This window comes from Rhinichthys klamathensis, unplaced genomic scaffold (genome assembly GCF_029890125.1).
Source record: "Rhinichthys klamathensis goyatoka isolate OS25496 unplaced genomic scaffold, OSU_Roscu_1.1 h1tg000185l_1, whole genome shotgun sequence".
Lineage (NCBI taxonomy): Eukaryota > Metazoa > Chordata > Actinopteri > Cypriniformes > Leuciscidae > Rhinichthys > Rhinichthys klamathensis.
The window spans coordinates 734,598-750,000 of NW_026606713.1; the positions used below are offsets into that span (position 1 = coordinate 734,598).

The 15,403-nt window shown below is 38.6% G+C and overlaps 1 protein-coding gene across 3 annotated transcripts in view; it reads right to left on the reverse strand.

Moving 5' to 3' along the window:
• The window catches only part of coro7 (coronin 7), a 173,905-nt gene that overhangs the window by 102,111 nt on the left and 56,391 nt on the right, over positions 1 to 15,403 (reverse strand). For all 3 annotated transcript variants that reach the window (XR_008808037.1, XM_056261717.1, XM_056261715.1), the window contains exons 8-9: positions 2,202 to 2,285; positions 1,994 to 2,076 (exon numbers count right to left, since the gene is read on the reverse strand). Coding sequence is in view for 2 of the 3 variants with exons in the window: in XM_056261717.1 (XP_056117692.1) it covers positions 1,994 to 2,076; positions 2,202 to 2,285 (167 nt within the window). In the remaining variant the exon portion in view is untranslated. The remainder of the gene's footprint in view (positions 1 to 1,993; positions 2,077 to 2,201; positions 2,286 to 15,403) is intronic.

A 15,403-nucleotide genomic window follows, 5' to 3' on the forward strand; every position in this document is an offset into this window, starting at 1 on the left:
ATTAAATTAAACTAAATAACAAAATAAAATTAATTAAAATGAATAAAATAAAATAAAATAAAATAACAAAATTAAATTAATTAAATAACTAACTAAATAGAAAAAATAAAATAAAACAACAAAAAAATACAACAAAATAAAATAAAAATTCACAGCAATCAATTCACATATATAATATTTGTTATTAATATTTTATTTTCAACAGACATTGGTAAACATTGGTAAAATCAAGCTGTTGTCCGTCAACTAAACATGTATTTACAGTGTAAATAATGTAAATTGCTGATTTTATTGGGAGTGATCTAGTTTTTCAGGCCCAAAGTCGCCTTTTCTGCAATTGAAACACTGCAGTTTTAAGCATCCAGCTTCACTGGCACCATTTTGGTGGAAAAAGGGTCACTGGAACCTTTATTTTTAGGAGTGAACTGAAGCGTTAACTGCTCTCGATGCAGGTGTTGACACGTGGAAAATGTAAGAATGTCGGACAGCTTGACACCAGATGATCTGGCTCTCCTCTGTCAACCAATAACACAACAATGGCAAATCCTTCATCCCACCTCTAGCCAGTCAAGACAAGAATCGAGATGGGCGCCAGCTCGATTGTTTCACATTTTCCAGTTCAATTCAATGGGCAAAACAAATTTGGCTATAGAAACGGTCTTCTGTGATCCTGTGAAATATTCATGGATCCTATAATCTCCTACAATGGGTGCATACCATAAGGGGTTTCTTTAAGAGGGGGATTTCGTCGCCACACAGAGAAGCCGTTATCCGTCTGACCGGAGGAAACAAGGTCAGACCGGGAGAGGTGGGTGTTTAAGGACTTACTGTGTAAACCACAAAAACAAAGCATTGCTCTTAGAGTATGACCTCTGTCTTAGCGCGTGGAAAATCATCACTCCGTTCGCTCCATGCACACCTCTACAGCTGACCGGACGCCACAACAGACCCGTGCAAACCACGCTTTTCCTACAGGCTCGTTCTGTGAACACGCCACTGGACCTCGGCCATCAGAACCACAGCGTACAGACACACTTCAGGAATAAAACGACACTGAGAGAAAGCCTTCTGTTTCCCGAACTGGCTCTTTCAATGACCGCTTTCACATGCGCAAGAATATTCCTAATTCAGTTATAGAAATTGTACTTAATTATATTACTTTTTAACTATATATTTGGTCATATTATGATTGGGAATTCATCATGCACTGCTGTTGAAAAGTTTGGAGCCTGTGAGGTTTTCTCTTATGCTCACCAAGGCTGCATTTATTTGACCAAAAATACATTTACAATATAATGTAATTTATTCCTGTGATCAAAGCTGAATTACTCCAGTCTTCAGTGTCACATGATCCTTCAGAAATCATTCTAATATGAAGATTTGATGCTCAAGAAACATTTCTGATTATTATCAATGTAGAAATTTCAAAAGAACAGCATTTACTGACATTATAAATGTGTTTACTGTCACTTTTAATCAATTTAATGTATCCTTGGTGTATAAAAGTATAAATATTTTCCACAAAACAAAATCCCAAACTTATAAACGGTACTGTGAATATTAAATACTAAAATATTAAAAGACATGAATCATTGTACAGATGGGAGAAAGCATTATAACATGCCTGCATTTTGCCATTTATCGTGCTTTTACATGAGAATGAATGCATTGATTGAATTACTAACAATGCACTGTAAGAAATGGCAAAAGCATCTCCAGTATTTAACGCGAATGCCTCAGTTTATTGTATTTATATTGTAATATAATGATTAATACTATGTACATTACTATATACATACATTTTTCCAGAATAAAGGATTAATAAACTATGTGCGTGTAAAAGCGGTCATAGATATTCTCAAAGACAAGGCTTTTGTTCTGTCCAACGCACGCATTTACACACCTGCAGATTGCACAATTTCTGCCCACACAAACCACAAAGCAGCAGTTAAAATCCCGCCACACTAACTTTGACTTGTGCGCTTTGACTTACGCATTGGAGGTGGCCAGAGACAGCGAGCTGAGAGACGAGGTCAACTTCCTGCTGTCCCAGAGTCTCACTTCCTGTTGCCTCACCTGCGAACACAGGTGCGTTTACAAGAAAACCCATAGTAAATTAGTGAAGTAATACTACAATCTACATCAAACACACTTCATTTCCTCTTTTAAACTGTACATTTAAGTATGTTCCTCAAAATTACCTGGTTAAAGCCAGTAGTGAGCAAGTAGTCATTTTTGACCCAAAGTACACGAGAGTCTCTATTAGCCTGATGACCCTGGACACACTGTGGAGACAAAGACAGACGCATATCAGACATAACACTCATTTTTAGTATTCTAATAACTAAAGTATGACATATTCATAAAAATAGGCCACATGCTTTAAGCCAGAATTCAAAATTAACCCTGGCTAAAATTCAAATGCAAGAACGAATAAAGCAAAATGCTTTTAAGCTGCTTTATCGTAAAGAGATAAGCCGGGGTTTGTATAGACTGGGGGTTGAGATGAATGGAGAGTGTTGACAGCGGTCTGCAGTGAACCCCGATGACTGAACGATTGACACCTAAAAGAAACTCCTCTTCCTGTCCTTTAAAGATGCTTTTGTGTGATAGCAGGCAGAGGGCTTGTCTGTGATGTCAATGACATCTGCCCTCTGACAGACGGCTCAATCAAGCTAACATCAATGACGCTTTTATAACAACGCTGCCATAATCACTAGCGGCAAAACTGTTCAAAAGATGTCGGACTGCGTTTGATGCAGAGTTTTTCTAAAGGCAGTGTGTATTTCTGCACAACTAAGACATTAACTTTGAAAGGTCAAAAGCCAAGGGTCCACCTCGAATTTCCAGGCCGGTTTATCCTGGTTAGTGCTGGTCTCGATGGTGGATTGACACAGTTATAATGTTTACCAGTGACATTCTTTCTGGGATTAATATAGGTCAAGTTGTAGAAAGCATTTACGTGTTCACTGAACTCAAAATTGTAAGTTGGAAACATTGATGCATGAATGAATATATGAATGAAATAATGCATGAATGAATGAATGAATACATATAAGGCATGAATGAATGAAGGCATGAACAAATATTTGAATAAACAAATGAATAAATATAAGGCATGAATGAATGAATGAATGAATGAATGAATGAACAAGCGAATGAAAGCATGAATGAACAAATAAATGATTGAATGAAGACATGAATGAATGCATGCATGAATATGAATGAAGGCATGACTAAATGAATGAATGAATGAACGAATAAAGGCATGGATAAATACATGAATGAAGGAATATATAAATGCATGCATGAATGAATGAATATATGAATGCATGCATGAAAAAAATGAATGAATGAATGAAGGCATGAACTAATGAATAAATCAATGCATGAATGACTATGAATAAATGAATTAAGGCATGAATGAATTAAGGAATATATGAATGCATGCATGAATGAATGAATTTGAATGAAGGCATGAATGAATACATGAGTGAATTATATGAATGAATGAATGAATGCATTTATGAATGAAGGGGTAAATAAAGGAATAAATGAATGAATGCATGAATGAGTGAGTGAATAAATGAATGAATGATTGCATAAATGAATGAATGAACGAACGAATAAAGGCATGAATGAACATGAATGAATGCATGCATACAGTACATGAATGAAGGAATATATGAATGCATGCATGAAAACAATGAATGAATGAATGAAGGTATGAATGAATGAAATGTTTTGAAAAAATATATATAAAAAAATAGACAAATATTAATAGTAGGCTATATTCAAAATGCATTTACATAAATATCTTTATACCCTATAGTACCAATATATTTTCCTGATACATTTAGGTTATTCTCTCTCTCTTTATATATATATATATATATATATATATATATATATATATTTATGGAGCCACGCTGTTATTGTCAGCAGGGTACGGTAAAGTAATGCTTTCATGCATACGACACACATCCAGCCTGCATATCTCTGAAATTATGGAAAAACAACACTGTGCAAACGCCAATGTTTCAGAATGTGTCAGGAGCACGCTGGGAAATAACTGAAGAACAAATGTTTGCAGTTCCGATGCTTCATCTGGGTCACCATCAGCTGGTGATTCATCATCTCAGACAGGCAGTCCTGAACATGATGGACCCACAACACAACTCATGTGGACAGAAGTGACCCACAAACCACAGTCGACTTCACATTACACACATCAGTCGAGCTTTTGTACAGGTGTGTGTTGAGATGATGATGTGGAATAACAACCGTGATGCTGATCTACTGCCAGTGGCACTTCAGAACAGAGGAGAGAAGAGAAAAACGCAGGGATGCCTGAGAAACAGCCGTGATGGAGGGAGAAACTGTTAAAACAACAACATGCGGCCACAGGTTGAGATCGAGAGTGGGAGAAAGTTTAAAGTTCAAAAGAAACATGACCAAAAGAAAGTTTGATAGAAAGGAGTGTTTAAAATTCCAATGAACATTTAAAAAGAAGTTTAGAAAAACTTTTACTTAAAGGTGCAGTGTGTGATTTTTAGCGGCACCTAGTGGTGAGGTTACGAACTGCACCCAACAGAAGTTACGGTGGCCGACAGGAAAAGATGGTCGTCTGAGACAGCAGAGAGCAGCCGTTAAAGGTTTCTTTACAAAGATAAATGAAGAAATTAGGTTTACTTTATTATTCAGTAAAACGATATCTTATTGCGAATATTATTGTTACTTGTTCATCAATGTGTCAGTGTTTTATACGCTGACTTTAGCTTGCTTCTTTGCACTAAGAACAACATAGAGACGAAACGCGCTCTGTAGTAGTTTGTCCGTTTAGGGCCACTGTAGAAACATCTTGGCGCAAAATTTCAATGTAAGGGGACCCGGGGTGTGTGTAAATAGAAATGGCTCATTCTAAGGTAATAAAAACATAACGGTTCATTAAGTAAGGTCTTTATACACCACTGAAAACATAGTTACGTATATTATATTGCATTTCTGTCTACAGATCCTCCTAAATATTACACACTGCATCTTTAAACCATTTTCATTCCAAATTGACCAAAATGCACACATAATTACAGAGAAATGACAAGTAACACTAAATTAAATGTGAAAAAAAGAAATAGAAAGTCTGAAGTTGTATTTTCTTGTAAAACATAATCCAATAATTTTGCTTTTATTTAATTGTCTATACAATTATTATAACAATAAAAATATAATTCCGATAAAGAAAATGTATATATATATAATTTCTGTCATACATTATTTTTATTAAAAACTGTTCAATTTTGAAATTATGTAAAATGGCCAGCAAAAAATATTCGTAGCTGGAACTTTTTCTTCATGCCACAAATAATTTTTGGACATCCACGTATTCACTTTGACTTTCGGTTCATTCCAGATATTGCCTGTATGAAGTATTATTTATTATCATGAAAAAAAAAAAAAAAAGAAAAAGAAAACCTATGCCGTATGATTGTTACAAAAACAAGTCTTCAAGAGTAGAACGGTGGAGAATTATTTTCTAAGGTGAGATCTTGACTTGTATTTATCCACTGAACATATCATCTATTACCTGATGTATCACTACACTTTAACTATACAGGATTTTTCCTCAATGAAACACCTTAAAACACACTGTAACAGCCTGATAAAGTCAGACATAATCACTGACTAATGTGACGATGAAATCCTTATTTTTGAAGTTGGCGTATTGATCAGATGGGTTGAAGAGTGACTAGAGAGAGTTTGGGTGTGGAGGTAAAGATCTGAGTTTGGATGCGAGCAGTTCTTGATTTCATCAGAATGGAATCTTATCTCCGTTTGCTGTAGTTTAGGAGGAGTCACGCCACACACTTTCACACACTCATAACAATGATTTTATCTAGCTTCGGTCATTCTGACCTGAATCGCCAACGCCTACTCTGGAAAACTAAACTGGACAAAAGACCCAGTAATGTTCGACTTTAAGGGCCCTATTTTAACGATCTAAGCTCATGGTCTAAAGCGCACATAGGGCGTCCAAATCCACTTTTGCTAGTTTAACGACGGGAAAAATGGTCGGCGCTCCCGGCGCATGGTCTAAAAGGGTTGTCCCTATTCTCTTAATGAGTAACGGGTGTGTTTTGGGCGTAACGTGCAATAAACCAATCAGAGTCTCATCTCCCATTCCCTTTAAAAGCCAGTTGCGCTCGCGCCATGGCGGATTTACATGACGGAATTTGCAAGGGGAAAAACTGAACGCTTCTCTAGCGAGGAAACGGATCTGCTCGTGCGTGAGGTTAAAGGTGCACTATGCAGGAATTCCGTTTTTGTCAAACAGCGACCCCTAGAGTCGCTGTGGAGTACTTGTACTGTCGTGAATAGCACTCACGCAGAGATGGCTCGCACTCACGGCCGGATCCCCTCCCCCTGTACACCGGTACCTGTTCAGTAGGATGGAAGCTGTAACGAGTTGAAATAAGGTATGGCCCGTTTAAGAGCTGCGCGCGCCCTGTTTAACTGTCGGCAGTCTGTATTGTATGTGCGCCTCGAACACCACATGTATACGGCGCCGGGTTATTTCTGTTTGATGCTTATTTTATCAGAATTTTATCAGATCTTTTTTGCCGTAAAGCAATTCGTTACATCGCGAGACCTGATATCACGCGACACGCCCGCCGGCTCAAAGTTGCACGTGTGTTTTTTCCGCTCACATTCGATAGGAGGGTGCGAAACAACCACCATTCAACCCGAAAAGAGTAATATAACCATTCCAATGACTCCGAAGCTGTTCGGTTGAGGTAAAAAACCTGCATAGTTCACTTTTAAAGCGTGCGAGCAGACCATCTACGGGACGAAGTGTACGCGCGTTTTGGACCCGCCTACAGGCACACATTACTAACGTGCTCTTTAAATAACAAAACAATACTGCGCCATTGACTTTAGACCAGGTTTCAGTTGGTCAATGGCGTGGTCTATTTCACTCGCCTCAAAATAGCAACGCGTCAACAATGCGCCAGAACACACCTCGTTTTCAGACCAGCAGCCCGTGGGCGACAGATGGGCGCAAATGCATTTGCTATTTAAACAACGTGGCGCAGGACGTGAAAATGAAAACTGCGTCTGGCTGAAACTAGCTAAAAACACTTGCGTAGCGCCTGGTCCTGCATTGCACCGGATGTATGATAGGGCCCTAAGGGTGTGTTCACACTTGTAGTTCGGTTCAAAAACAAACCCATTTAGTCCTGGTCCACTTAGCCTTCACATCGGCATTTTAACACTGAACCTAAAGATACCGGACCTAAAGTCATAGGGATATGTTCACAACCTGATTGGTCGGATTATATTACGTATTTCATGACAGAACTTACGGAGCATCCGTGTTTATATTTCAGTGGAACCGCACCAGAGTTCGTTAGGAAGCGGATCGAGGCTCATCTTTCCAGGGGTCTCAGTCCGCTTGTTTGGTGCGCACCAGGGTTCAGGTGGTTCCTTCACACTTATTTAAATTAACCGCACTAACAGAGAAATCACACCAGGGTTCGTATTATCACAACCAAACATGCCAAGTGTGAACACACCCTAAAAGACAGGATCATTTTGATTGCTTGGCCTAAACCCACATTTCATTGATCGTAGTTCACATATGATTTGGCTTGAATCCAATGTAACGTGCATCACAGAATAACCCCAACAACAAAAGAAGAGAAGAGAGACATTTACTAATGGGTATTTGATTCTACTACCAAAACTTTACACAAACAGAACAACACATGTATTTATTGCATTAGATATCCTCTCACCAAAGACAATTACGGTACTGCAAACACAAGCTGATTTATAACAACTGATTTATATACAACTTTAATAGCTTCTGCAATTCAGGCCAGAACGCTCTCATACCCCGACTCTTTCTCAAGCAGACTCAGGTGTGGTTCAGAAAACAAGCGCTCACGCCAACTAAACAATCGAAGCGCTGACGTCAAATGGACTCTGGTCCACACCAAAAGCTCAAGTGTGAAACGCCCCGAGTCTCTCTTCCTCTTGGTGTATCTGGATGTGGTCTGGAGTTCACAGGCGACCAGCGCTGAGGCATCTATCGACTGTTCACACGCCCAGCTCATAAAAGCACTCTCAGCGAGCGCTCACGCACAGACGTCTCTGGATATATATCCCTCAGGGGGTCGTAGCTCTCGGGCCATATTGTGCTCTATCGGACCTCATCTGAAAGGTATGGAGATCTTTGGTTTGCATCCAGGAAGAAATATGTTCCCTGGATGAGGACCAAATATCTTCAACCTCGGGGTAGAGGATGTGCAGGGAAAGAATCCCAGAACACGGGGCAGATTTGTAATCGCTCACAGTGAACAACTGATAGGACTTTTTTATTGCTTGATACGCAAGATGCACTTTGCACATTGTTTAACTGGCAATTAAACATTGAGAGCTGTGAGAACTAGGGACGCACAATATACGCAGTATCAAATCAGTTGTCGGACCATATAAGAGATCATTTAATTTATTGTGTTGGTGAATATTGGATATTTAACTACGCATGATCGTTTCTCTTGGCATCATCTAACGCTCACTTGAAGTTAATCTTTAAAAACACCGTTAAACGTAATCTTTAGCAAATCTCATCTGAATTATTTTCATTGTATGGCAGATAAGTGTTAAAAAAATAATAGGTTAATGTCGATAACATGTTGTTTTACTATACTATTTTAATGTAAATAAACTAAAAAAGAAAACACTAAAAAGAAAAATCACTTATTAAATCCAACAAAAGAATGTAGGCATCAAGTTATAATATACAAATGTGAAAAACGCATGATCATTTTGCTAAAGATTACATTTAAATTTTTATAAAATTATTAGTGCTTTAAAAAAATTACTTTAAGAGTGTCTAAATGTAAAAATGGTGTTAATTTGTGAAACTATATACTTACCAATAAAAAATACATATCAACAGTACATTTATTGGTATTCTTTTGAATATTTTAATATAATTGTGCATGCTTATGTGACAATTGCGACACGCACTTAAAATATCTATAAGCAGCTGATTGGTTCTCTTAAAGCTGACCGCTTCAGCCAATCGATATGTTTGTTATATCTAGGTAACCTATTTATTTACGTCCGCTCAACTCATTGCAGTGCACCATGGGATTTGTCCTAGCCCTCCTACCTCCCCAGCACCACCTGCCTAAATCTGCTAGGGGTTTCTCCTTACTTTCCTTGCATTTATGTGCGTGTTTCAGCAGATAACATCATAAAATATCTATTCTATATCTATAATAACTCTCAGAATAGATTTAATCAGCATGAATTGATAAGAATCCATTTTTATTCGGTACATTATAATGTTGTGATGTCTAAATTTCTCAGTTATCAGACGGACTTTTAAAAGCATACATCCCTACTGAGAATATGAGCATGAACCCCAGTGAGCGACAAATCACAGGTGGAAGAAAGTGAGAAGGAACAACAGATGAAGAGGAGGCAGGAGTCCCTAGTCTGCGATTTGAGTCTGTTGTCTGCAGATAGATGGCTGAGAACACACACATCCATCAGCCCGAATGAACTCTCCACCTTTCTTTCTCTCTCCGTTACCCCTCCTTTCCCCTTTGTCCTTCTCGTCCTCCTTCGGTGAACTCGTCTTGGCCAGGCCTTCGTACGACCAGCAACAATGTGTTTGCAATGCTTTGAACAAACACTGGCAAAGACTCGTGCTGAAAGAAACTGCTGGCACGGAGTTTCACTCCAGCGTTCAGGAAAAATGAGAAGAAACTCAGCGGAGGATAGTATATTGAGCTGACTCACGCTCCAAGGCTTCAAATCCACAGTCTTCCTGCCAAATATAACGACTGAGCAACACATGAACCCATGATTGCAAATAAAAACACACTGAGGTGACCGATAACGTCAGATCATTTTACAGTTATTATCAAGTATGTTTATCATTCAGAAGTAAATTCAGTTGCTGATCAAGTAAAATATACTGAAATCATTTTTTTCTTTAAAGCTACAAGTAAATTTAGACATCACAATAATATAATGTACAGTATTTGTTAGGGATGCTATATTTGCCATCTGCGATATCAGGGTTTTTGTACATGCACATTTTAATATCATTATTATAATTTAATATATTAATATATTTAATATCATACCATCATCTATAATAGTTTTTATTTTAAAAAAATTGTTTTGTATTTATATTTTATGTTTTCATTTAAATTTTTGTTATAGTTTGACATTTTCTTTAGTTTTTAGTTTTTTTGTAAATATGTCTATAGTTGTTATTATTTTATATTTCAGTTTTAGTTATTTTAGTACATCAAGTTAAACTAAATGCAAAATGTTGCCTTAAGCAACGAGTTGAAATAAAATAAGTTTAGGTTTTGTTTATATTTTATTTTTATTTTATGTAACAGAGGTTTTTCTCATGGTTTTAGTTTAAGTTTAATAACCCTGATGCACATTTTCACTATTTTTTTTTTTCATTTAGACACTTCAAGTTCTTAAATCTCTTTAATCTAGAAGTTTAAAGAGAAGTCTAAAACAAGTTTTAATATCTTATTCAGTGTTGCTTCTCAAGTAATCTTTGATTTTTAGATTAGGAAAACCAGCCAAAACATTTTGTACTACTAGTATTAATGTTAGCTTAAGCATGAATACTTAATAGTAAGGAGGTACTTTAGAGAAAGAAAAAAAAAACCTGAAAAATGTCTGTTACCACATGCACAAGTGTTTATCTTCTGGTACAAAGTAAATAATTAATGCCAGCCTGTTGCATAAATGAATGTTCATATGAGGTGTAAAGTGGCGTTATATATATAGAATGGCACATAAAGATGACGTCACAGTCTTACAGACTTGTGTAAGGGTAAGAATGCAAGGGTAAGAATGTACCTGCTAATAATATAAACACAAGTGCAACTGTAAGATGTTTAGCAGATGAAGATCTTGGACGATGATGTCATCAGCGCTAGTCGGGAGTGTTTCTGCAGCTGCGGTCAGGAGTATTTATCATCCAGGCTTTATGCACCAAATAAACAGTGGTCGATGTGAAGGGTGTGTGAGGCCTGCGCCGTATGCATTGAGCGTGTGTGTGTGTGCATGTGTGGTAAACTATCATCTCCCTCACATGTGCTTAACAGAGATGCTGTCAATAACACAACAGGAATCAATCAATCATGATGCTATATCCGCAGTCTGCTAAGATGTTTAGTCGCATTTCTGATCAAGTTCCTGAGTTCTTTCCAAAACGACTTGCAAGACAGCGCATATATCGGGTCTGTCCTGAATGGCACCATCAGACCTCACATTCGCCAAAACTCACTGACAGATCGCAACAAGAACACAGCCTAAATCCATAGATATATATACATAGATTCCTCATTTGAGGCTGTTTCTATGGGCCACTATACGAAAGCCGTCCGCCATATTGGAACGGCCAAAGCCAGTCCGTAACACTCGAGAGAAAGTTGAATAGTATGTACATCTGCAACCAAACATGTATGAATATATCTGCAGTTGACTTCAGCAGATGATTTTGTTAAACTAACAGAATACAACAAGACGACGGCGCCAAATCAACATTAAAAAGTTAATACATACTGTATATAAACGCAAACCAACACATTCTCTCCAGTGAAATGTTATCCCGTTTCTTCTAGAATTAAATTTTTGCTGGTTATTACTACGCAATATTGTGGAATCTTGGAAAACTCTGTTTCAAGATGGCGGACATGTCTGGAGAGGTCAAATGTGAAATCTATACATATCTATGTCCTATATCTACAATCCATTGTGTTAGTGGCAATTACCAAAGTTAATAAGTATACTGGTATAAAAAAATATACATGACCAAGTATACAAATCAAAGTAAAGACTCAGTGCTCAATACAACTAAAACACCATAGCGAGTAACTAGGTTGATCCTAGACCAACTAACGAACTTTGGCAAATTATGTCATTGAAACTACAATATGTAGAATAGCAACAAATTTATTTCTTAATTACTAGCTAATTTCACAAACATTTACAAGAAAAGACAAGCAACACATTGAAATAAATATGAAATATTGAAGTAAAAAAAGTGAAATAGTATTTTCTGGTAAAACGTACAGATCTATACAGGTGGAGCTGGGGAAGGTGGAGGGTTTCTGAAAGGGACTTCTACAGCAAACAATAGGCAAGAATTTGAATGTTGAGGAGCGAGCTTATTGGCTACCAATACAGCGGGAACCAATCAGTTGTGCGCCTTAGAGAATGATGTAATTGCAAGCCGATTGGGTTAAGGACTTATGACCCTGCACCATCTTGAGTTTCGTGACAGAACTTTAGCTTTATATTTTTTACTTTGAGTAGCGGGAACAACACATCCTGATCTCCAATAAGTTCCCGAGACTCATCTCCAATAACGTGGCCCTCTAGAAACATACGAACATGAGCAAAAACGGCCTGAGAGTGCCGTGTTTTCTTTAGTCGAGGAACGAGCGAAGATCAAATGAAACCCACGTAGCCACATGGCAAAGAGAAACCCTTCAGAGGGTATTTGAGTAAATACCTGAGATGATAAAAATAACACTGAAAAACACCTAAACACCAGGAGAAACCCGAAGCTCAAAGTCAGCTCCTGGCCGAGCGGGGATTTATGTAGAGTTTCTCTCCCAAGCAAAACAACCTGAAGCCCTTCTGAACGGCTTTGTGCGCAGCGAGGTTAAACAGACGGAGAACGCAGCTGTGTCACTGACAGAGAATGTCCATCCACCCACCGAGAGGACTATCAGGTGTCTACCAGCACATGTGGGAGCAATTTATACTTCTCTTCTTCTCCTGCACTTCATACGCTTGTGGCAGAGAGATCAGTGAGCAGCAGGCCTCAAAAATTTTACTGCGATTTCATATTTTCCCCTCTGTGTAACCATCTCACTTCTTTCATTGCTTTCCCAGTTGCATCTCACATCTGTCATTGATGCTGCTGCTGCCCTCTGACAAAGCGATTCAGCGTGAGGTTACTAAACAACCCATTTCTGCTGGTTTGTTTAAGAAAAATGCTTCTAAATGTCACCAGATTAGAGTTGTTTGATATGTAACAGTAGTATAACTGTTTTGGTGCTAAATACACCCTGTTTTTAAAGTGCCCCTATTATGCCTTTTTTTTTAAAGTGCCCCTATTATGCTTTTTAGAGTATGACCTTTCTTGTAGTGAGTAGTAGAGCTGTTTGTGGATGTCAAAGGTCTGCAAAGTTTCAGAGATCAAAGTGCAGATAAATGAAGTGATTGTCTCCCAAAAAAAGAACTGCCTGAAACGAGTCATCAGCAATTGCAGTCTTACTTCCTGCACAAACCTATGTAAATTCGTAACACATTTGCATAATCCCAGCCTATGTGCTTCATTGGCTGCCCGTGAACAACGTCTACTTTCACCCTCAAACACTGTAGTTTTAGCTGAGACTGGAAGAGTTTGGTTAGTGTTATTGGCATGTTGAGAAGATTGGCATGTTTTTTTCTATGCTGCAAAATCCACTTTGCATCCACTTAATCTGCATCCAAGAATGAGGACCAGCACTCGAATTGATACGGTAAAACCGACGGCATCATTACTGTTCGTATCACTGTGTATAAAGTGCTGAGGAAGATCCAGAACTGAAATTCAGACATGATAATGGCCGTTTGGTTTTTGACACGCAATGTAAGTGTGGTCAACCAATCACAACAGACTGGGTCATCTGACCAATCAGAGCAGAGTAGACGAATCACAACAGACTGGGTCATCTGACCAATCAGAGCAGAGTAGACCAATCACAACAGACTGGGTCACCTACCAATCAGAGCAGAGTAGACCAATCACAACAGACTGGGCCGTCTGACAAATAAGAGCAGAGTAGACCAATCACAACAGACTGGGTCATCTGACCAATCAGAGCAGAGTAGACCAATCACTACAGACTGGGTCATCTGACCAATCAGAGCAGAGTAGACCAATCACAACAGACTGGGCCGTCTGACAAATAAGAGCAGAGTAGACCAATCACTACAGACTGGGTCATCTGACCAATCAGAGCAGAGTAGACCAATCACAACAGACTGGGTCATCTGACCAATCAGAGCAGAGTAGACCAATCACAACAGACTGGGCCGTCTGACAAATAAGAGCAGAGTAGACCAATCACTACAGACTGGGTCATCTGACCAATCAGAGCAGAGTAGACCAATCACAACAGACTGGGTCATCTGACCAATCAGAGCAGAGTAGACCAATCACAACAGACTGGGCCGTCTGACAAATAAGAGCAGAGTAGACCAATCACTACAGACTGGGTCATCTGACCAATCAGAGCAGAGTAGACCAATCACAATAGACTGGGTCACCTACCAATCAGAGCAGAGTAGACCAATCACAACAGACTGGGCCATCTGACCAATCAGAGCAGAGTAGACCAATCACTACAGACTGGGTCATCTGACCAATCAGAGCAGAGTAGACCAATCACAACAGACTGGGTCACCTACCAATCAGAGCAGAGTAGACCAATCACAAGAGACTGGGCCATCTGACCAATCAGAGCAGAGTAGGCCAAAAACAAACTAACCCTATTAATCTTAATAAATGTTCCCCCCCCCCCCCCCCAGGAAAATAAGACAAAAAGATGAATTAATAACTCATTAAGCCATTTTTTTCAGTATACTGCTTTATAAGACTTTTAGTATAGCACACAAGTCATATTAACTTCTTTCATACACTTAAAAATAAATGTTCTTTATTGGAATGGAAGGTTCCATGAAGAACCTTTAACATCAATGGAAACTTTCCATCCCACAAGAGATTCTGGAAAAGGGTTCTTTAGGTTGTTTTTAAATGTGCTTCACACTAAGAAAAAAAAAAGGTTCTTTTTAGAACTATTTATTGAAAGGTTATTCGTGGAACTAAAAATGGTTCTTCTAAGGCATTTCTGCAAAAACCCTCTTTTTGAACCTTTATTTTAGTGGTGTTTTTTAACATTCCTCCTCACTGAATGGAGACGTTTTGGCTAACTTCTCCTTTTGTGTTGCTCAGAAAACGTGATTATTGTTCTGGCTGTAACACGAGCGTGTGCTTTGACAAGGTTAATGACCAGAACAGGATTTATTCACCTGATCCATGTCTTGATTAAAGCGACTCGGTTTCCTGTCCCGGAGTGATTTGGGAGCGGTGTCTGGTGTACGTCACTCGCTGCGGTACAGATCCGCATCTGGGATCGTCCTTCCCTTTCAACCTGTGCCTTATTTCTCCTGAATCATCCGTCTCTCTTTCGTTCTTCTAATCAGACGTCCTTGATGTTTTCTTCAGTGGAACTTCTACGTTTGTTGTTTAATTGGGATAAACCTGCTCTCAAGCTCCATTTTCAGGAATGGCGACCCC